At 31.9% G+C, this 23,307-nt stretch overlaps 2 protein-coding genes across 2 annotated transcripts; both read right to left on the bottom strand.

The window, feature by feature from the left end:
- Nucleotides 1–10,287: 10,287 nt before the first annotated feature.
- On the bottom strand, nucleotides 10,288–16,323 carry LOC130947747 (IAA-amino acid hydrolase ILR1-like 4). Its single transcript, XM_057876454.1, has 5 exons — nucleotides 15,896–16,323; nucleotides 15,474–15,599; nucleotides 13,976–14,290; nucleotides 13,330–13,458; nucleotides 10,288–10,865 (listed from the first exon to the last, which is right to left on the bottom strand). Exons 1-5 carry the CDS (start codon nucleotides 16,256–16,258, stop codon nucleotides 10,458–10,460), a joined length of 1,341 nt encoding a protein of 446 aa, XP_057732437.1. The 5' UTR covers nucleotides 16,259–16,323; the 3' UTR covers nucleotides 10,288–10,457.
- A 1,310-nt stretch (nucleotides 16,324–17,633) lies between these two features.
- Nucleotides 17,634–21,173, bottom strand: LOC130951859 (IAA-amino acid hydrolase ILR1-like 4). Its single transcript, XM_057880601.1, has 5 exons — nucleotides 20,772–21,173; nucleotides 20,175–20,300; nucleotides 19,321–19,635; nucleotides 18,655–18,783; nucleotides 17,634–18,260 (listed from the first exon to the last, which is right to left on the bottom strand). Exons 1-5 carry the CDS (start codon nucleotides 21,123–21,125, stop codon nucleotides 17,853–17,855), a joined length of 1,332 nt encoding a protein of 443 aa, XP_057736584.1. The 5' UTR covers nucleotides 21,126–21,173; the 3' UTR covers nucleotides 17,634–17,852.
- Nucleotides 21,174–23,307: the final 2,134 nt, after the last annotated feature.

The following is a 23,307-nucleotide window of genomic DNA, read 5'->3' on the forward strand; positions in this document are numbered from 1 at the left end:
AATCCTAGAAAATCCTAACAAACCCAAGAAAATCTTAGAAAAATTCTAGAAAACCATAAAAAACCTCTCGAACACCCTAGAAAACCCTAAAAAACCTTAGAAAACACTAGAAAAACCTAAGAAAATCCTAAAAAACAAAAATAACCCTAAAAAATCCTAGAAAATCTTAGAAAAATCCCAGAAAACTCTAGAACAACCCTAGAAAACCCTAAGAAAACCGTCAAAAATCCTAAAAAATCTAAAAAACTCTAAAAGATCATAGAAAACGCAAAGAAAACCCTAGAAAAACTATAGAAAATCCTAGAAAACTCTAGATAACCTTAGAAAACTCCTAGAAAACCCTAGAAAAACCTGTAAAATACCTAGAAAAATCCTAAAAATCCTAGAAAATCTTAGAAAACTATTGAAACCCTAGAAAACCTTAGAAAAACTCTAAAAACCATAGAAAATCCTAAAAAATCCTCGATAATCCTAGATAACCGTAAAAAACCCTAAAAAAAACTCTAGAAAATCCTAAAAATACCTAGAAATCCCTAAAGAACCCTAGAAAAAACATAGAAAATACTAAAAAATCCTAAGAAAACCCTAGAAAATACGAGAAAAACCTATAAATTCCTAGAAAAATCCTCTAAAGTCCTAAAAAACCCTCGAAAACCCAAGAAAACCTTGAAAAATCCTAAGAAAACCATAGAAAACCCTAGAAATTTCTAGAAATCCCTAGAAAATCCTAGAAAAATACTAGAAAATCCTAGAAAATCCTAACAAACACTCGAAAATTCTAAGAAAACCCTCGAAAATACTAGAAAACCTAGAAAACCCTAAAAAACTGAAGAAAATCCTAAGAAAATCATAGAAAATTCTAGAAAACTCTAGAAAAACCCTAGAAAATCCTAGAAAACCCTAAAAAAACCCTAGAAAACACTAGAAATCAATAGTTATCCCTAGAAAAATCCAAAAAAACCTAGAAAAACCTAATGAATCCTAGAAATTACTAGAAAAACCCTAGAAAAGCTATAAAAATCCCTAGAAAAACCTAAAAAAACCCTAGAAAATCCTAACAAATACCAGAAAACCCTCACAAACCCTAGATAACATAGAAAACTCTAAGAAACCGAAGAAAACCCAAAGAAAACCCTAAAAAATGCTAGAAAAACCTAGAAAATCTTAGAAAATCCAAGAAAAATCCTAGAAAAACTTAGAAAATCCTAGAAAACCCCTAGAAAATCTTAGAAAACCCTAAGAAACCATTAGAAATCTCTAGAAAACCCTAAAAAAACCTTATAAAACCCTAGAAAACCCTAGAAAACCCCAGAAAAACCCTAGAAAACCCTAGAGAACCCTAGAAAAACCTTCGAAAACCATAGAAAACCTTAAAAACCCCTCGAAATTTCTAGAAAATCGTAGAAAAAACCTTAGAAATCCCGAGAAAATCCTAGAAAACCCAAAAAACCCTAGAAAACTATTAGAAATCTCTAGAAAATCCCAGATAACCCTAGAAAATCTCTAGAAAACCCAATAAAACCCTTGAGAACCCCTAGAAAATCCTAGAAAAATCCTAAAAAATACTTGAAAACCATAGAAAACTCTAAAAAACCCTCGAAAACCGTAGAAAACCCTAAGAAAACCCTAGAAAATCCTAGAAAACTTTAGAAAAATCCTCGAAAATAATAGAAAACCCTAAAAAACCCTCGAAAATCGTAAAAAATCGTAGTAAACCTTACGAAAACCCTATAAATCCCTAAAAATTTCTAAAAAATCCTATAAAAAAGATTAAAAAAATGCTAGAAAATCCTAAAACCCTAAAAAAACCTAGAAAACCCTAGAAAAACCTATAAAATCCAAGAAAAACCCACGAAGACTCTAGAAAATCCACGAAGACTCTAGAAAATCATAGAATTCCCTAAGAAAACCATAGAAAACCCTAGAAATCCGTAAAAAATCTTAGAAAAATGCTAAAAAATCCTAGAAAATCCTAACAAACCCTAGAAAATACTAAGAAAACCCTCGAAAACCCTAAAAACCTAGAAAACTCTAAAAAATAGAAGAAAATCCTAAGAAAACCCTAGAAAATCTAGAAAATCCTAGAAAACCCTAAGAAAATTCTTGAAAACCCTAGAAAAATCTAAAAACCGTAGAAAACCCTGGAAAATCCTAGAAAACCGCTAGAAAGTCTTAGAAAAATCCTAGAAAATTCTAGGAAACCCTAAAAAATACTAGAAAACCATATGAAAACCCTAGAAAATCCTTGAAAAACCTAGAAAACCCTAGAAAAATCCTCAAAACCCTTAGAAAATCCTAAAAAATCCTCGAAAATCCTAGAAAATCCTAAGAAACCCTAAGAAAACCCTATATATCTCTAGAAATCCCTAGAAAACCCTTCTTCTTCTCACACTCTTCTCTTCAAATCTTTGAGGCTCGTCTTGTTCTTTCTCTTTTTCTCTATTATCATAGATGATAGAGTGATGTTAAAAGTGTATTATCATGGTCAAATTTTATTACAAACATCTAAAGGAGTAAAATTTGTGTGTGAAAATCCATTAGATATTATAATTTCATTCATACTGCCATTTGAAGAATTAAAAAGTGTGATTTGTGAGAAGATAGATTTTCTAATATCTAGGAGAGTATCGTGTATTCTATACAGATATCCTATATCTGTATTTGGTGGGTTTATTCAATTTCAAACGAAATACATGACCGATGAAGTGAGCATGCAAGAAATGTTTTCAGTGTATCTAGAAAGTCGGTCTTGAATATCGTTCATTAAATTGTATATTGAGTTCGAGCAATCTGCGGCAGATCAAGATATTAAATTGGAAGATTACAACAGTGTTAGTGAGAAAGAGTTTGAAAGTAACTATGAGGTCGTTGATTCGGGTGTAGACGAAGATCAAGTTGACGATGCTATGGCGGCAGATGTGGCAGATGTGGCAAATGATCTAGCAAACTAGCAGCCGTTTGAGGAGCTGACTTTCATGCGGTTGTTGGATTTGGAGGCCATGCATGCATCAGAGTTTCCTCAATATATAAATGCAGCTATGTAATAATTTTAAATTATGATTTATACATAGGTTTTGAGTTTGAGACAAATATTTAAGGCATCGGTAAATAGGTAAAATATAGCATATAATTTATAATTGTTTAATTCTTAATTATCAAGTAAACATATATGTTGAGGAGTTTAGTATTTCACATTCTTGTGTGATTATTAACTTATTAAATGTCATTTGATGACCTAGTTGATAAAGTTATTAACTTTTGAATGATTTATTCTTGATTTATGAATCATGGATTTTAATAATGTGACACGTATTTAAGAATTATTTATCGAAATATAAATTTTATGGCGTGATTGCAGCAGAGCTTCCTGTTATGACAGATGGTGAATTTGCCGTGGAAATGGAATTCAGTTCTAAGGAGACCGTACTTAAGGCGATAAAAGATTATACTATTTCTCAAATGGTATTCAGTTCTGAAATATTTAAATTGTTACAATATTTCACATCTTATATATATGTTCAATGAACATCACTAAAATTTGTGTTGATCCAAGTTGAATTTAAAATTTTTCAAAATCTATAATAGAAGTGATAAAGTATTCAAGATCATATCATGTACCTTTATGTTTGAAGGTGGATGACACTGATTGGGGCTAAACTTTTCAAGTTGTTGGATATATGATTTTCTCACACATCATTTATGCCAATGATCGAAAAGGAATGAAATCAGCTCGACAACATACTAATTTAAGAGAAAATAAAACTACTAAAAAAATTATTAAAAAACAGAATAAGAAAGTTTTTGAAAATGTTGATGACTGAATTAAGAAGTTGGAAGAGGAAATGGCTAGAGTGGATTTGAATTTGGAAAGGAATGCGGAGCTAGAGTTAAATTTGGCAAGAAAGAAAATGTTGGAATGTCAACTAGAATTATGGTATAAGAAAAAAGATGAGTATTGGAGACAAATGTCTATAGACAAATATATTCGAGAGATAGATAAAAATACAAAATACTTTCATACCATGACATCCATTAGAAATAGAAGAAAGCTAGTTTCTGAATTTAGAATTGGAAAAGAGCTATAAGGAACCCTAGGAGAATAAAGCAAGAGGCCAGGAAATTCTATAGAAACTTATACTCACAGGAGAAAGTTTCGGAGATTACTGTTCAAGAAGGATTGTTGAATAAGATATCATGGGAGCAATCACAAGAAATGGAGAAAATGCCAACTCTCGATGAAATTAAAGAGGCGGTGTGGAGTTGTGGATCCACTAAGACTCCTGGTCCTGATAAATTTAATATGTTCTTCATCAAGAACACGTGGAATATCATCAGGGTTGAGTTTAGTGAATCCGTATTGAACTTTTTCAGAACAAGTTGCCTCCCAAAGAATCTTTACATGACGTGGGTAACCTTGGCTTCAAAAGTGGATGTGCCTTTAGAGATGAAAAATTATAGGCCAATTAGTATAATTGAAAGTATCTACAAAATTATATCAAAAATTCTGGTCAAGAGAATAAAGGGAGTTATGAATTGTTTGGTGGGGGAGGTTCAATCAGCATTTATTCAAGACAGACAAATCTTGGATGGTGCTCTCATCGCATGCGAAACGATGGCATGGCTGAAAAAAGAAAAGAAAAATGGAGTAATTGTAACGTTGGATTTCAAGAAAGCATATAACATGGTAAGGTGGTCATTTCTAGATCTTATCTTGGAAAAAATGAAGTTTGGGGTAGTTTGGAGAGGATGGATGCAAGAACTTTTCAAAACTGCTACTATGTCAATTATCATCAATGGTTCATTGTTGGATCCTTTTCCTATGAAGATAGGACTCAGACAAGGTGACCCCAATCACCTTTTCTTTTTTATATTAGTGTCTGAAGTGTTGAATTGGATGTTAGAGTTAGCAAAGGAAAAAGGTTTCATCAAGAGATTGGACGTGCGTAAAGATAAAATACTGCTTTTTCGTCTCCAATTTGCTGATGATACTATCTAATTTTACTCGCCGGATGATGCGTGAGCATCTTTTCTATCTTTTTCTAGTGAATTTACATTTGAATTGTTAAGTTTAATCAATATTTTAATATCTTTTTTAGCCATTGTGAATGCTATTTGAGTTGTGTGCAATTCTGTTTATTTCAGGTAGCATTCGGATGGATTTGACGAAGTTTTGTAGCAGAAAAGGGGGAAAGTGAATGATGTTGTCAACCCCTGATCCTCTTGCACTCCAATAGAAATAACCTGAGTTACAGAGATCCAATTGATGCGGTTCCAATGGTATTAGAAAGCTAACTTTCAGAGCTTTTTAACACCATATAATAGTATACACTTTTTCTCCAGATTGAACGGCCTTGTTGGCGCCAAACTTGGGATTCTCCAAATTTGGCGCCATGATCATTGCAAACTCGCCAAACACACTGCTTTGGTGGCGCTGAACTTGGGATTCTCCAAGTTTGGCGCCAAGATGAAGAAAAAGTGGTATTGCATACGGTTGAAGTGGCGCCAAACTTGGAATTTTCCAAATTTGGTGCCAACCTTAATGAACTTGGTGGTCCCCCATTCTTCCAAGGAGCAGCACGCAAAGATTTTATTAATTTTTTATTTAACTTTATTTTATTTTAAAATAGAAAAAATATATTTTTTAGTTTTAGAAAATATATTTTACATTAATTAGGATTAGATATAAAAGGGAAAAGAATCAGCTCTTCGGGCTCATCTCTTCTCTTCTAACTCATTCCGCAATTTACAATTTTTCGGAATCCTTATTTTCTCTCTGAATCATGAGAAAATAAATCTCCACTGCTAAGGTTAGGAGCTCTGTCTATTGTATGGATTGATACCATTATTTTTCTATTTTAATTCATGTACTGATTTCTATTTCAAGAATTGTTTTCGTTCTTTATCTTATAAATTTGGGTGGAACGGAAGTATGACCCTTGTTCTAATTGAGTTCTTGTATAACTTGGAAAAGCTCTTTACTTGAACAACAACTTGAAAACAATTTCTCCTAAATTTCTAATTATCTGGACTTAATGGGATACGTGACATATAATCCTCTTATATTTGGGAAATTAGGGTTTCTATGGCATATAAACTAGAATTGAACTTCACCCTCTAATTGGAATTAAGTGACCAAGAAATTGGAGGTTGATGAAGGTTAGAGGAGACTAAAAAGGTCTAAGGAATTAGGGTTTAGTCACATATAGTTTGCCATGAATTAAATCTTGCATGATTAAAATAGTTAGTAAGAAAAGTCAATTCGAAAGATAGATATCTCTGAAACCTTAACTGTTTTCTCCATATATATTTCACCTCAATTTATTGCTTATTTTTTGATTCTTTGAATTACTGTTTGATGTATTTGAACTCTCAACACTCTTTTTTGTTTGTCTAACTAAGTAAATCACTTAACCATTGTTGCTTAATCCATCAATCCCTGTGGGATCGACCCTCATTCACTTGAGGTACTACTTGGTACGACTCGGTGCACTTGCCGATTAGTTTGTGGACTATAAATTCCGCACCACTGGACAAGGGAACCTTAAGGAACCACAGGAGAATTTTGGCGTGTTTTGATATCATGTCAAGATGATTAATCAATTATCAGAAGTCTGTGCTTATTCCAATAAATATTTCAGATTTGGAAGCAAGATGTCTAGCCCAAGAATTGAAATGTCCTACCAATGAAGTATTTGGGGATTCCACTAGGGGATAATCCGAGAAGACTTGAAACATGGAAACCAGTATTAGACAAAATTGAGAAGAAATTAAGTAAGTGGAAATTAGAGTTATTATCAAGGATAGGGAGGATACATATGATAAGAGCGGTAGTCAATAACCTACCGCTTTATTATCTGAGTTTGTTCAAATTATCAAAGATGGTGGCGAAAATGATCATATCTCTTCAATCAGACTATTTCTGGGGTTTCAAAGATGGAAGGAAGAAGATGCCAATAATAAAGTGGAGTGACATTCAAAAACCAAAGGAGTTTGGCGGTTTGGGGATGGGTTATATCACCATCAAGAATGTGACATTATTATTCAAATAGTTGTGGAGATTTGCAAAGGAAGATAAACCACTATAAAAACAAATTGTTATCTCTTGTAACGAGGGATATCTGAAAAATCATGTGGTAGAAAGTGGTTTGCCAAAATCGAATGGACTGTGGAGAGATATTGTACAAGTGGTAAATGAAGACAATTTTTTTTTTAAAGAAATAGCAATGAAAGACTTCAGAATGTGTGTGGAAAATGGAGGTAAGAAAAATTTTTAGAAAGATGTCTGGGTGGGCGAATGGTGTATGAAGAATAAGTTTCCAAGGTTGTATTCTATTTCTTTGCGAAAATTTGAGTTGATCTCAAATTGTGGCTTCTGGGATGGTTTCTGTTGGAATTAGAACATTTTATAGAGAAGACGTTTTTTTGAGTGAGAGAATAAACACTGTGAGAAATTACACACTATTTTACATAATGTTGTTCTCAATGCAGGTACCGAAGATGATACTATCTGGTCTCTTTCTGAGAATGGGTGCTTTTCGGTGAAATCACTAATTAGTACCGCCATGGAAGAAAAGTTGGGGGTGGCAGAATCAAGGCATTTTTTTACAATATTTGGAGAGGAATGGTACCACCTAGAGTGGAGATGATGAGATGGTTTACTTTACTAGGTAAACTAAATACAAAAGAAAGGCTAGCTAGGATTAATATTATAAGTAGAGATGATTCTAAATGTATTGTGTATAATGCAGATGAAGAGGTTGAGGATCACTTATTTGTGCATTGTAAATATATTTACAAGTATGGGTGGAAAAAGGGCAAGTGGCCTGTTAGGGGCCTGTAGCCTGGCCTGGTCTACCTTGACCTGTTATAAAATAGGCACAGGTTCAAACTCTTATAAAAACCTTATTATGTTAATAGGTCAGGCCTAAGCTCACTAATTAGCCTTATTGGCCTGTCACGTCTGCCTGAGCCTGCTAATACATAATTACATATATAAATAATTTTTTATTATTAATAAAATTATGAGATATTTTAAATTTATTATATTTAATTATGAATAGTTTTGTATATTTTAAATACTTTAAAATTTAAATTTTTTTATAAATATTAAATATGACATATTACATATAAATATGTTTGTTAAAAAATATTTTTTTAAATAATATTTTTATTTTTGTAAAAAAAAATTATCAGGCCTTTTAACAGGCTTCAGGCCAGGCTAGGTTGAATAACAGGCCAAGCTTAATACTTTAAAAAAAGTTTATAACAGGCTGCAGGTCAGGCTCAGGCCAATTGACTATATGACAGGTCAGGCCTGTTAAGAGCAAAGCCTGGCCTGGCCTAACCTGTTTTCACCCCTATTTACAAGTTGTGGTGTTTAGCTTTAATATTGGGGGGTGTGGTGGGGGTAAGTCCGAGTAGTATTAGAGAGTTCTTTGAAACTTGGTGTGCGCAAAAGGGTATGGCCATGGGATTTAGAAAATGGGTTAATCTTTTCTTTGCAATTATGTGGGTGACATGGAGGATTAGAAATCATAGAGTCTTTGAGTTGAAAGAAACGAAGGAAGAGGAGGCATGGGAGGAGATATTGAGTCATTGGAAAGAGTGGAAAAAAGTTCAAAGTAAGAGGTTTGTGTGTACAAAAAATCAAGTGAGTCCAATTCTTTCTCTTCATATACCACAATTGGCTCATAAACTACATTGGTGGTTATGTGTTGAATTTATTCCAGAAAAACAGAGATGTACAGTAGGCAGATATGTTCTTGGTACTAATAACAATTTGCTGGCCATTGTAAGTGAACTAATATGTGCAGATAACAGGTTAATGACGGTTGTCTATGGTGTTGAAATCGTTGTACAATTTGTTATTGATGAATCACTAGGACAACCTGAGGAACTTGTAATAAAAATTGTAGAAGAAAGTATCATCAAATGGCAAAGGGTGGATACTAGGAGTTACTGAACACAAAATTTTAAAAGAAACAGGCTAAGAAATTTGCTGTAAGAATTCAGAAACATCGAGTTTATATTGACAAAGTCTAAGAAATTTTCTTTGATTGAGAATTGGAGACAAATAGCAAAAGATAGTGATGAATTTTGTGTGATTTGGTATAACTAGTAATGTGTGTTGTATATGATTTAATAGCTATAATTTTACATATATTATTAGTCTTCTAGTGTCTTGATGGCAATATCGAAGAGATACTACGGAAATTAATGAAATGGTTATGTGGTTTGATTGAAGAAAAATATTTCTTTACGTGATTAAGTATAATAGGTATTTAGGAGTTAATCTTTTTGAGATTATGAGTTGTTTGTAATTTGTCTAAATAATCCTCTTCTTTTGGGTCGATATTTCTAACAATAATAATAAAAAAAATGAAAGTAACAGAAAGACTAATATAACTAACTTAAAATTTTTAAAAGATTAAAAATATTTTTTAAGGATTAATTTGAGAAACGGATAATCTTTTAAATATGAAGTTAACCATTTACTCAGATGAAATTAGTTAAGCACAAATAGAATCATTGCTTCGCATCCAAATCTAAGGTCTCGCTTTAAATCCCCTCTTACAACAACTAAATGGTAATGTCTTGTCTTTCTCTTAAGCTTTGGAACGTTTCCTTAAGCCTAATGTTTGAACTTCCTTATCCTAAATCCTAGTGTATGTGCATGATTGTAGAGGTGGCAGCACGTACCCCAATCCTATTTGACTAACTCGCAACTTATATATATGTATAAATTATATATTTATATAAAAATATATTTCAGGTGAGTCTTGAACTAAAAACTTCTCTTTTGGTACAAAAGATCTTAATCATAAAGCCAAAGTCATTAATAAATGACTTATTACTTTTTTTTATATATATAAAAATCATTTCTATTTTAATAAAAGTTATCATCATGTTGTATAATTACAAGCTTCCTCTACCTTGTTTCCAATTTTATCTATGAACAATGTACTTGTAACATCATAGAGAACGAAACGTTTCTTTTCCATTATAATAGTTTTTTTTTTTGGTCAAATTCGGCGTGAATAATTTATTCGCTATTTGTTTATATTTAGTTACATCAGTAGAGATTCAAATCCAAAATCTCTATGCAGAGAAGGGAGACAAATGCCACATGAGCTACAACTTATTGACAATTGCTTCAGTATTACTTGAAAGCGATTATAAGGTTTCATGATCCATATCAAATAACAATTTTATATCTATAGAACAATATAAAAAATCATTTCAATATAAAATATTATAAATTTATAACTCATAATTTTTTTTGGCATTGTTTCTACCCCAATAAATTTACTGTTAGCCTTTATAATTTTTTCAATTTTTCAATCAAGTTCTTACAATTTAAAAGTATAGAGCAATACAATTATTACAACATCACATGTTAGGTTGTGCTCAAGAATTAAGCCAATATTGGCTTTTTATCAGTTTATATGGGGAAGTAGCTATAATTCATCATGATTTTTGCCCTCTACAATGGTTACATCATGGTGATGTTTTAGAAGGTAAGTAGCAGCCAATGATGCATGAAGGGAAGCACCATAAGGAAGTGCATCTTCATTGACTGTGAAATGTGGTGAATGTATTAATGGAAGCCTTTCACTTGAGTCATTCTGCATTCCAAGAAAAAAGAAGTAGCCAGGTATAACCTCTTGATAGAATGCAAAGTCTTCTGCTGCCATCACTGGTGGCATTTCCATAACTTTATTGGTTCCAAGCAAACTCCCTGCAACATTCTGGAAATGTTTGTGCAATCCGCCGTCGTTTATAACAGCAGGATAGAAAGGTTTCTTTTCCTGAAAGAAGTCGACTGTTGCGTTGCACCTCTGTACTGCAGCTTGTCCTACAATAACCTGCATATGATTCACGAATCGGTCTTAGCTCAAGAGGTGAAGATTGTGTCATACTTATAAACTAGTTTTAATTACTCTGTTGGTCCTTATAGTTTTACCAAATTTTCAATTAAGTCTCCATATATTTTTTCCTTTCAATTGAGTCCCTACACTGCTTTTAATTTTGTAAACATTAAGATTAACTGAATATTTCTTCGTAAATTGAAGGTATTCATAATTAAAAATCTAACTAGACCTTTGACCGCATGTATTTTGGGAGAAATATTCAGTTAATTTTAACGTTTTTAGTATGAAAAGGCATAATTACAAAATTAAAAGCAATGTAGGGACCCAATTCAAAAAAAAAAGTATAGGAACCTAATTGAAAATTTGGTGAAACTATAGGGACCAACAGAGTAATTAAACCTATAAACTACCTAGAGACTATATCTTTGAGAGATGCGCGACTTGTAATGCAGTTTACAAGATTTTAGTGAGCCTGGAATTATGCATCCATACACAATTTTACGAGTAAATTCCCATAATAGTCCCTGAGATTCGCGTGAATACTCAATGTAGTCCTCAAGATCTCAATTTCCCCACAGTCTTCTAGATAGAGCTCCGAACACTCATAGTGGTCCCTGGGCATATTTCTGGTGATGAGTCATCACCGGAGCGCTTACGACTCATCACCGGAGCGCTTACGTGGCGTTGTTTCGCCACTTTGGAGCCAGCTTAGCTAGCACGTTTCCAAGTTATACCTACATTGGTCCCTCCCTCTATATTTAACCCTAAATTCCAAAATCCAAATTCCTAATCTTTTTCTCCGACAGCTCCCAGTCTCTGACCCTGTCAGCATCCCACTTCTTTCTTCCAAGCTCCTTCGGGACATCACCGACAAACGAATTCATATGCAAAGCAAGCAATTGCGCCCAATCTCAGGAGGAATCTCCCTGGACAGTGAGTTTTGCCATAGAATCAAGTTGGTAAGGTTCTGAAGCTTTTGAAGCTCCCTTGGAATAGAACCTTCTAGCTGATTCTGCATCAAACCCAATGTCTCCAAGCTGTTACACTCACTAATCTCGGCTGGTATTGGCCCTGATAGAGCGCATTCAGTCCCGCCCGAATAACCCTAAGCTTCTTCAACTTGCTAATTGGTTTAGGAATTCTCCTTGTTAAGTTGTTGCTATATATAACTAACTCCTCAAGTGAAGCTAAGTTCCCAAGATCTTCAGGTACCTCACCATGCATATAATTTTTACAAAGGTAAAGCTTCCTAAGTTTTGTTATATTCCAAATTGGGGTTAGAATTTCTCCATGAAGCCTGTTTGTACAAAGATCTAGAATCTCCAAACTATGGCAATTAGCAAAACCATCTGAATTTGGACCAGAAAGGAAATTCTTTGAGAGATTCAACTCAATTAGCCTTAGAAGGTCACAGATTCTAGGAGATAAAGTGCCAGATAGATTAAGGTGGTAGAGTTTAACGAAAGTTACCAATGATGAATGGGTGCATTGCACACCAGTCCAATTGCATGGTACTCTCAGTCTCGGTCACTTCCTCTGTACTCTCTCTCGCCACCGGTTAGATCTCTTCGCCGATCTCCTCTCTTCTAGTTTTGAACTTTTCATTCTTGTTTGGTGATCAATGTTTGGTTGTTGAGGAAGCTTAGAAAAAAAGAAATATCGAATGTTTGCATTTGTTGTGATGTGTGAACTTTGAAAAAGATCTCTGTCTTCTTTGCATTTGAAGAAAGAAATGGGCTGCCCGTTTGGTGTTTGACAGGGTCTGGGAGCTGTCGGAGAAGAAGATTAGGGATTTGGATTTCGGAATTTAGGGTTAAATATAGAGGGACCAATGTGGGTATAAATTGGAAACGTGCCAGCTAAGCTGGTTCCAACGTGGCGAAACAACGCCACGTAAGCGCTCCGGTGATGATTCATCACCAGAAATATGCACAGGGACCACTATGAGTACTCACAGCTCTATCTGGAGGACTACTATGGGGAAATTGGGATTTTGAGGACTACATTGAGTATTCACACGAATTCAGGGACTATTATGGGGATTTACTCTCAATTTTACACTGAAAAAATGAAACCTACCACACAGAAATTAGCATGATGGGAATGGTATCAGAATATCAGTGTTTGTTGATGTATTGCACAGAATTACAATATAGATAGGGTATTAGAGAAACCTCTCAACCCATATTATTCTAACAAATGATCAACGACCCCCTAATGGATATTAGGATAATCCCCCCAAATTTGTGTAGTTTATGTATCTATTTGCAGTGAAGTTGACTATTGTTTTGTATGACAACTACATATATAAAGCTTGTGCAGCATTTATATGGTTCTTGACTGTTTGTTATTGCATGAATGTTACAGTAGAGATTATGATGTATGTAACAAAAATAGTGATCATTAACATTGGATAATGTCATGCATATAAATGAATTTATTCTTTGACATGACATACCTGCTCAATGCGCTGTTTCAGCTGCTTGAAACTTTCTTTTGAGAAAGTTCGGAAGGTGCCCCCAATAGTGACAGAATCTGGGATAACATTGAATGCATCGCCTCCTTGGAATTTCGCAACCGTCACAACCTATGGGGAGATGCTTTATATCAGTAAGACAAAGAGCAAGGTTGTCATACACAAGAAAACCCTTCAGGAAATAAAACTAATGTATCCAACAATCACTAATCATCACATCTGGAAAATAAGAGTTTATGAGCAGAAGTGAATGCAAACTTCCAAAAGATCTAGATTTGTCTTGCTCTATCTCATTTTTCCATTGACATTGCTTTTAAATCTTTGCCTAAAAGATCTATCCATCATCTTTGTGATCTAGACATTTATTTAGCAGGACTGGTAAAAGAGAAGTAGTAAATTATGTGGTTCTCTGCTTGCTCGATCAGGACCGAAACAGGGTAAACCGGTAGGTATTCTAGTTCTTTATCTTTTCTTTAATTTTTTCCGATCCATTTTAACAAGGAGACAGTGGATTATTTGACTGGAAAAATGTAAAGAACATATATTTATTATAGTGAAAAACTAAGGATCAAAAACTTCAAATCTAAGGGCAATATGTAGGGAAAAATGAAGAAATCAACTGACTTGCCTGGGAATCAAGAGGATCGGATTCACGAGATACAAGGTGCTGTAAGCTAACAATCACATTAGCAGCAGCCAATATAGGGTCTATAGAATGTTGAGGAATAGCTGCATGACCTCCCTTTCCGCTTATCGTCGCTTGAAATCTGCCACTTGCTGCCATTATTGCACCAGACCTTGAGGCGACTTCTCCTACACAATAGTTAGGCATCACATGCAATCCAAAGATGGCAGAAACATTTTCTAAAGCTCCAGCTTCTATGATCCTTTTAGCACCTGCACCTCCTTCCTCTGCTGGTTGGAAAACAAGAACAACAGTTCCCTGTGTAGAAAACAAAATAACGAGTCCATGAAAAGGTCCAAATTACAAAAGAATATGAATTCAGAAAATAGTAGCCGATATGGGTAACACTCATCACAGTAGTAGAATGTAAAGATGACAAACTTTTTTCCCTTTTGTTTTTCCTTTTTCTCCCTTCTTCTAGATTATGTTCTAAGAGCAAATACAAAGAAATGAATACTTTAAGATATATGGCAGATGATAGATATTATAATTTACAAATGCTGGTAACATGGAATTAAACTTATAATGCAATCCCTGCATAGTAAACTTAACTTTTTCAAAATTTTCAGAACCTACTTGTATTATATAAAAGTTGATACCAAGTTATTATAAAATGAGCTTCTGTCATATTACTCTTTCTAATTGTGTAAGTCAGCAATTTTTAGATGTCAATAATCAACTCAAAGAAAGAAGAAAATATGTTCTCATCATGCCCTTGTCTTCTCTGTTCCAATATATGAATTTGCTTATGTTGGTGCTATTTTGCATGTAGGTGCATCAAGAAAACTTGTGGCATTCTTGAAAACTTGAAACCTTAGCTACTACACCTTTCTTAAATTGTCAATTTAATTATACCTCTATCTATTGCTGTGTTTTATGTTGGTGATGTTAAATTGAAGTCATTAACATAATAAAATATTCTTTGCATAAAAAAACATAATTACAATAACCAAATAGTGAATTTTATAAATAAAATGAAAAAATTACATGTTCATTCAAACATCAATTTAACATATTTTCTAGTCAATCTCCAAACAAGGTAGGACCTTTTAAAATATTAGACCTTCATTATTATACAAATCTATGTATATAGTCTAATTTGTTTAGCTATCCACATCACGTGGGTCTAAATAGTCTAATTAATCATAATTTGGCATCAATTCCATATGCTAGAAACCAGAAACAGAAGCCATAATTGATTTTGACACAGCCAGAAGTACAAAAATAAAACTAACACATAATCATTAAAGGAAAACAAAAGAGTTCTGATAAGCAGTTAAGGAATCTACTAATAGAAAAAATTTCAAACTTATATTGTAATCAATGCATAACAAAGTTAATTGATTTTTAACCAACCTTGGAAAAGGATAAGCTAAGGAAGAAAATAGCATTATGCCGAAAAGGAAAATGAAATTAATAAATCCAATATAAAGAAACAAACCTGTATGTCTTTTTCATTCTGTTTGAGAATCTTTGCAGCACCAAGAAGCATAGCAGTGTGAGCATCATGGCCACAAGCATGCATCTTTCCATCTACTTTACTCTTGTGCTCCCACTCCACCATTTCCTAAGGTTACATACACCAACAATCAATAAGTCAATGACATAGACATAGAAGAAATAGTGTCAATAGCATAAAAAATATGTATAAAAAAACACTATTATTCTAACTTCTATTGTTCTAACAACAATAATCCTAAATAACTATTATTTTAAATTCTAAAAACAATAACCCAAGATAGAATAGAACCCTCTATGATTACTATACCTCATTTCACTGCTTAACATGAAAAATATGAGAATAAATTACTACAGTAATATAAGTAAAGAACATATTTTGAATCAATATAAATGTAATGTAACCTGCATAGGAAGAGCATCAATGTCAGCTCTTAAAGCAACAAAAGGAGGTTTTCGAGTTCCAATGTATCCAATAACACCGGTTTCAGCAACTGGATGCTTATATGAAATTCCCATTTTGTCCAACTCTGCTCTTATGATCTCACTCGTCTTAAATTCCTCATATTGCAATTCTGGGTACTCATGAATCTTCCTTCTGATATTCACCATCCAATCGAAAGTTTCAGGCTTTTTGGCGAAATCGAGAAACCTGGTGGGAATTGTTGATGATGAGAGTTGTTCTGAAGCTGAGGAGGAGGGTGTTGCGGCAACAAAGACATGGAGGATGATGGTGATGGAGAGAAAGAACAAAGTGAAGGAAGCCATTGGCACTCTCTTAGTATCTACTCAGTGGGAGTGGGAGTGAAACAGAAAAAGTAAAAATGGGAATGTTTTTTAGTTTTTCATTTTTGTTAGAAATATGGGATTCGAGTCTGACTTTTAATTTAAAAAAAAAATTGAATTCATAATTTTTTAAATAAATATAAAAAAATTATGTTATTTAAATTATAATTTCTTAGATAAAAATAATGTTTTGTTCATATTAAAGAATTAAACTACATTTTTGCTCTAAAAAAATTTTATTTTTGATAAAATAATAAAATCACCTTAAAAAATGATACTTTGATTTTTAAAGATTATTTTAGTTTGACATAATGTGCTATTTTTTTTTTCTTAGTGACAAATAGTTCATGTATTTGATCCACTTTTTTGTTGAAATATTTGAAGAATTATTTATGAAGTTTATGCAAAAAAAAAATTGATACTAAATTTCTTTCAATATTTTTGAAATTTTTTCTATTTATTTAAAAATAATTAAAAAAAATCGCTCAGCAGGAAAATGGAAAAATCTCATTTATCTAGACAAGTTTGCAAAAATCATTTTTCAAAATTTTATTTCTAGAGTTTTTTTTTTCGAATATGTGTTTTTATCTTGAATAATTTAATTAAACTGAAATTATTTTTAGAAGGTTAAAATATAATTTTTTTTGGAAACGTTTTATCAAAGATCTTTTGAAACTAAAATGGTAATTTACTCCCAAAATTTATATTGATAGATAATTAGATACTATTTAAAACAAAAGAGTACTTTTTCAGAAGGTGCTTGAGAAAACTAAAAGCAACAAGTCAGAGAATATATGGATTTCACACCATTTTAGTTTCAAGAATGCTATGTTTATAACTATATCTAACAACTATATTCAACCGTGTTCGTTATAATTCAGTGGTTTAAATTATAGGATATAATAGTATAGTAGAGTGCAATATAATGTATAAATTTCTTTTGTATATCATATAATATAATCTTCTCCTATTTATAAGTTTGTGTCAGATAAAATTACTTTTATGGACAAAAATCTAGATACGTATATTGTTCAACTAAACTAATACAATTATTACAACATCAAATATCATGTTAAATGGTCAAATTCATCCCTAAAATATTATACGTTTTTTAAATTAGTTTTTAAAAAAAATTAATCAAATTCATCTTTTAAATATTTTAAATGAGTCGTGTTAATTTTTTTGTCATTTTTTTTTGTTGACAACGCCAAAATTTGTTAATTTAATACATTAAGTGATATTATAACATACACATAGAAGTCTTAATTGATTATTAGTATGATAGGTTTATGAAATTAGATCAAATCAAAACCTAATTGAAAAAAGAATTTGAGGCATTGGAATCCCTCAATTTTGATTGATTTGATCTAATTTCATAAACTTGTCATGTTAGCCGTCAATTAGGACTACTAGGTGTGTGTGATGGTGTCACTTAACTGTCACATCAACAAATTTTAACGCCGTTAATAACGAAAGTGATGGAATGACTAAAATGATTAACTTAAAATCTTTAAAGGACGGATTTGATTAAAAACATCTTTCGGAGATTAATTTGACTATTTACTTGGAGAAGTAATTACAATTCATCATTATACATGGCTTCTACAAATGGCACAACATTCTGATGTTTTAGAAGGTAAGTAGCAGCTAGTGATGCATGAAGTGCAGCACCATAAGGAAGTGCATCTTCATTGACTGTGAAAAAAGGTGAATGTAACGAGTGAAGCCTTTCATTTGATGCATTCTGCATTCCAAGCCAAAAGAAGTAGCCAGGTATAACCTCTTGATAGAACGAAAAGTCTTCAGCTCCCATCATTGGTGGAACCTCAATAACTTTACTTGCACCCAGCAAAGTCCCTGCCACAGTTTGAAAATGCTTGTGTAGTTTCCCATCATTTATGGTAGCAGGATAGAAAGGTTTCTCTCCCTCTAGGAAGTTCACTGTTGCGTTGCACCGCTGCACTGCGGCCTGCGCTACAATAACCTGCATATGATTCATGAAGAAGCAGAAAGCATAAACAAAAATCCAGAGAACAAAATTAATCATACATCAGAAAAAAAAAAAAATCAGCACCTTTCCTCATGAAATCGGCTTTAGCAAGTTCCGAATTGCAGCGAATAAACAAGTTCTTTAAGTTGCAACATAACTCATATAAGTTTGTTTAAAAAGGGAGAGTTTTAATTTTCATAATACATGTAGTGATTACTCATTTTATTATTTAAGTAACACCTTGATGAAATAGCCTTCTGGTTTAACAACCATAAGAAGGAAAGAACACAAGTTAATTGCTGAGGTTATGATGTAACAAAAGTATAGATAATTAATTTTAGTTAATGTTTAGCACATAAAAATTAATTTATTCTGCTACATAGCATACCTGCTCAATGCGCTGTCTCAGTTGCAAGAAACTTTCTTTTGAGAAAGCTCGGAAGGTGCCACCAATTGTGACAGAATCTGGAATAACATTGAATGCATCACCTCCTTGGAATTTTGCAACTGTCACAACCTACAGGGACATGCTTTACATTAGTATGAAAAAGAGTTATGGTCTCCATACACAAGAATAACCCTTAAGGAAACAAGTCTTTCACTAGATCCAACATGGCTTGAACATGTTATCTTGAGCTTGAAGTCACACAGAGACAACTTAACCGTTGTTTCAAGGTTCCCTTTGTTAGTGGAATGAAGTAAAAGGGAGGGAGTGAGGAAGGAAAGGCATTCAATTATCTTGTGGAGTGAGACACTAGTGAGTACAGTATATACAAAGAATCATTTCAGTTCTTTCAACAAACTAAGATCTCAAATTATGTTGTTCCAAACTGGTATTTCTGAAGTTTATGTGCATAAACACATTATGAAAGCTGAAAAATAGCTAAACAAATTAGGTTGCTATCTCAGGCCTTGCCATCATTTTCTATTGTTATTCTGATGCACATATACAGCACAATTCAGCATGTAGAAGAGAGGCTAACTACTTTTCACAGAAACAATTGCAAACAAGAGAATCATGGGAAGAGAAAATGAAGAAATCAACTGAAATTACCTGGGAATCCAGAGGATCGGATTCACGAGATACAAGGTGTTGTAAGCTAACAATCACATTAGAAGCTGCCAATATAGGGTCTATAGAATGTTGAGGAATAGCTGCATGACCCCCCTTTCCATTTATTGTTGCTTCAAAGAAACCACTTGCTGCCATTAATGTACCAGACCTTGAGCCTACTTCGTCTACACGAATATTAGGGGCAACATGCAATCCAAAGATAGCACCTACATCTTTTAAAGCTCCGGCTTCTATAACCTTTTTAGCCCCTGCACCTCCTTCCTCTGCTGGTTGGAAAACAAGTACAACAGTTCCCTGTTTGCGCAACGAAATAATTAGTCCATCGAAGATCTATTAACAATTTAGAAGATAATAGCAGGGAGAGATGGATGATGCTTCAGTAAGAACTTCTTCATCTGTTTGTTTTCTTTTCTCTATTCTCCTATATTCTAAGAAAAAGCACCAACAATTAATTCTTTCATGATTTAAGGAGAAAGTATTAGGTGCCACATTTTAGCTAAGACCTACCATAATCTTGTATGTTTAGCTTAAATGTTACTCTATCAATGCCATTAACATGATCCACTTAACTACCTAAGTGTTCCATTCCATGAACAGCTAATAATTTCTTCGATTTAAGATGTATGGCACATGATAAATATCATACTTTTACAAATTACAACTGTTGGTAAATTGGAATTGGAAATAATTTGGTATCAATCCCATATGTTGAACAGTTTAAGCCATCATTGATCTTAATATGATGAGAATTATAAAACCAAAAACACATAAGCATAATAAGAAAAGAACATAACATTATGCAGAAAGAAAAAGGGAACTATAAGAAAACAAACTTGGATCTCTTTTTCATGCTGTTTGAGAATGTTAGCAGCACCAAGAACCATAGTAACATGAGCATCATGACCACAAGCATGCATCTTCCCTGGTACTTTACTCTTGTGCTCCCATTCCACCATTTCCTAAGGTTATATACAGCAATAATTCAATAACATATATAAAAAAAAGTGAAAAAAAAAAGATTCAATGAATGCAAAAATTGAAGAATGACATGTTAGAGATATAACCATTAATGTTGACTTCTCCCATTAGATTAATCTTTTAAGATGAGTGGTTTGATACATAGTATCAGAGCACTATACAAAAATCAAGCAAATTCAAAAAGGCTGTTGAGAGGAGTATTAAAAGATATATCCATTAATATTGTTTTTTCTATCGACTTCAACTTTTGGAATGAATGGTTTCATGACATGGAAAAATTGCTTTTAAACTTGTAACAACAATAACAACCTAATTTCATGAAATAGGGTCAACTACATGAATCAATAGACATTGTACTATAGTATCAGGATTCAAAAGTTAAAGGCCTGATATGAAGCATGTGATAAGTAAAGAATATTTAGATATAGACTATGGAATTCATGTAATATGACCTGCATAGGAAGAGCATCCATATCAGCTCTTAGAGCAACAAAAGGAGGTTTTCCAGTTCCAATGTATCCAATAACACCAGTTCCAGCAACTGGATGCTTATATGAAATTCCCAATTTGTCCAACTCTATTCTTATGAGGTCACTGGTCTTAAATTCCTCATAGAGCAATTCTGGGTACTGGTGAATCTTCCTTCTGATGTTCACCATCCAATCGAAAGTTTCAGGCTTTTTGGCAAAATCGAGAAACCTGGTGGGGATTGTTGATGTTGATAATGATGAGAAGATGGGTGTTGCGGCAAGAAAGACATGGAGGATGATGGCAATGAAGAGACGGAACAAAGTGAAGGAAGCCATTGGTATGATGGTATCTACTCGACTACTCCAACTAAGTTGTAGGAAATGTGCGTGTCAGAGAGAGAGAGAGAGAGAGCACAAAAGTGAAACGGAAATGGAACCAGGACGGCTTCCCTATCACTACACGACACGTGGCAAAGTTTCTACTACCAATAATTATCAACTAATTAAATGGCCATCTAAAATAAACATTAAAGAAAACAACTTAGAAAATTAATTATGTATACTTATTTATGAATGTCTATTATAGTATTATTGACGAATGTTAACTAATAAAAAATATAAGAAAGAATCAAAATGACTGATTGATACTTTGAAACTCGATTTGGTATATTAGTAGAAGAAAAAAAATAAAAAATATTATTTATATATTAAAATTAGTTAACAATATATTTGTATATAAAAATATATTATTTAATAAAAATATTTTTTATATTAAATTTAGTTATTAATTTATTTTTAGTGTATATTTTATATTAATAATTAATTTTAATTGTAAATTTTGCTATATATCTATTATGGTTGTTTATTTAATTATTTTTAAAATATATTTATATTTAAATATATATTATGTATTAGTAACTGATTTTAATTAAAATAACATAGATCTTAGACAACTGCTTCCTATGCTATATTCTAATGATTTAAGTACTGTGTATACAAATTAAATTCCACTTGAAAATGAATAACAAGAAAAATATATTTTGCAGCTTTATACAAAATATATATATTTTTTATTTTGTATTTTACTGTTAGGATCAATATTTAAAATCATTGATTTATAAGATTAAAGATTTTTTTATCGTCGTAATTATTATTTTACATGCTAGCAATAATTTAAAGAAAAACAAATTAATTAGAGAATGATTATCCATATAAAGATATTTTTATGTAAAAATAATAATTAATACACATGTATTATGTTAAATAAATTCATTAAATATATCAAATTATCTAATATTTTTTAACTATTATAAAAAAATTATGAATAATCACCTAATTACAGTAGTTCACATATTGATTAGTGTCTATTAGTCTCATAGTTAAAAGTAGATTTGAAATGTGATGTAGACTAAGGAAATGAAATGAGAATCTTTTGAGTTCTAAAAATAAATAAGAGTTTTTATTTTATTTTATTCATATTGTGACACATTAACAATATTGATCAAAGGAAAAAAAAAAGTTAAATCTGAATTTTTATATTTAAAAATTCAATTTTAATAAATAAAAATAAAGTTTTGTTTTAATATAGTAATAACCTAAAAAATTTTATATTTAATCCAATTCAAAAATGCAAAAATTTTTTGTGTAAATAACTTATTATATATTACTACATCAATAAAAACAAATAATTTTTAAATTCAATACTTAAAAAATAATTTTGTTATAGGACATTATAAATCTTTATATTAACTTTTTTAACGCTAAAAGTTTCAATAATAATTCTTTTACATGCGAACGAGTTAAAAGATTATTTTTAATGAATTTATTTTTTTTTAAATTTATAAAAACTCAAATTTTTGTGAATTTAAACTAAAATATAAAATTTAAATTTATATTTTTATTCCTTTTAAATTTTTAATATTTTATTTAAATTTAAATATAAATATTTTTTATTAATATTTATATTTTAAAATTAATAAAAAATAATTTAATAATTTATTTACTCTCCATTAACTTTAAAACATAAATATTAATAAATTGAATTATTTTCTGCTACTCTAATTTTGCTGGTACTATTGTGGAATTATAAACAATATATATTTTATATTTTGTAGACATTGGCTGGAAAATGATGTGTCTGCAAAGTTAAAAAATATTAAGTAAACGGTAAATATTTGTATTATGATATGATGATATGATCTGAAATGGTAAATAAATATGAATATTTTTCATTTATTTAAAAACCCCCTTAAAATTTAAGTGTATTATTATTTATTAATTTGCCACCTGACAAGTGAAATGGTACAAAACCTCTTAGAGAGTGCAATGAAGTAGAAACTGAATTGAGGAAGGAAATATAGGGATAAATAGAAAGAAACCGCCAAAGATAGCATGTACTATGTATATCTATACGTGGACAATGACAAGAACACCCTTCTGTTCTGCCGAATGGCCGTTCCATTCTATGACACAACTACATTCCCTTCCAATTCTCATTTCACTTTCCCTTCTTCTTTCA

This window comes from Arachis stenosperma, chromosome 9, assembly GCF_014773155.1.
Source record: "Arachis stenosperma cultivar V10309 chromosome 9, arast.V10309.gnm1.PFL2, whole genome shotgun sequence".
In the NCBI taxonomy this organism is placed as follows: domain Eukaryota; kingdom Viridiplantae; phylum Streptophyta; class Magnoliopsida; order Fabales; family Fabaceae; genus Arachis; species Arachis stenosperma.

Coding starts and splice junctions, on each gene's coding strand:
- LOC130947747 (XM_057876454.1), bottom strand. CDS start 16,258: ATGGCTTCCTTCACTTTGTTCTTTCTCTCCATCACCATCATCCTCCAT. Junction 13,459..13,975: donor CCGATCCTCTTGATTCCCAG/GCAAGTCAGTTG, acceptor ATCTCCCCATAG/GTTGTGACGGTTGCGAAATT. Junction 10,866..13,329: donor TGAAACAGCGCATTGAGCAG/GTATGTCATGTC, acceptor AATCATATGCAG/GTTATTGTAGGACAAGCTGC.
- LOC130951859 (XM_057880601.1), bottom strand. CDS start 21,125: ATGGCTTCCTTCACTTTGTTCCGTCTCTTCATTGCCATCATCCTCCAT. Junction 20,301..20,771: donor TGGATGCTCTTCCTATGCAG/GTCATATTACAT, acceptor ATATAACCTTAG/GAAATGGTGGAATGGGAGCA. Junction 18,261..18,654: donor TGAGACAGCGCATTGAGCAG/GTATGCTATGTA, acceptor AATCATATGCAG/GTTATTGTAGCGCAGGCCGC.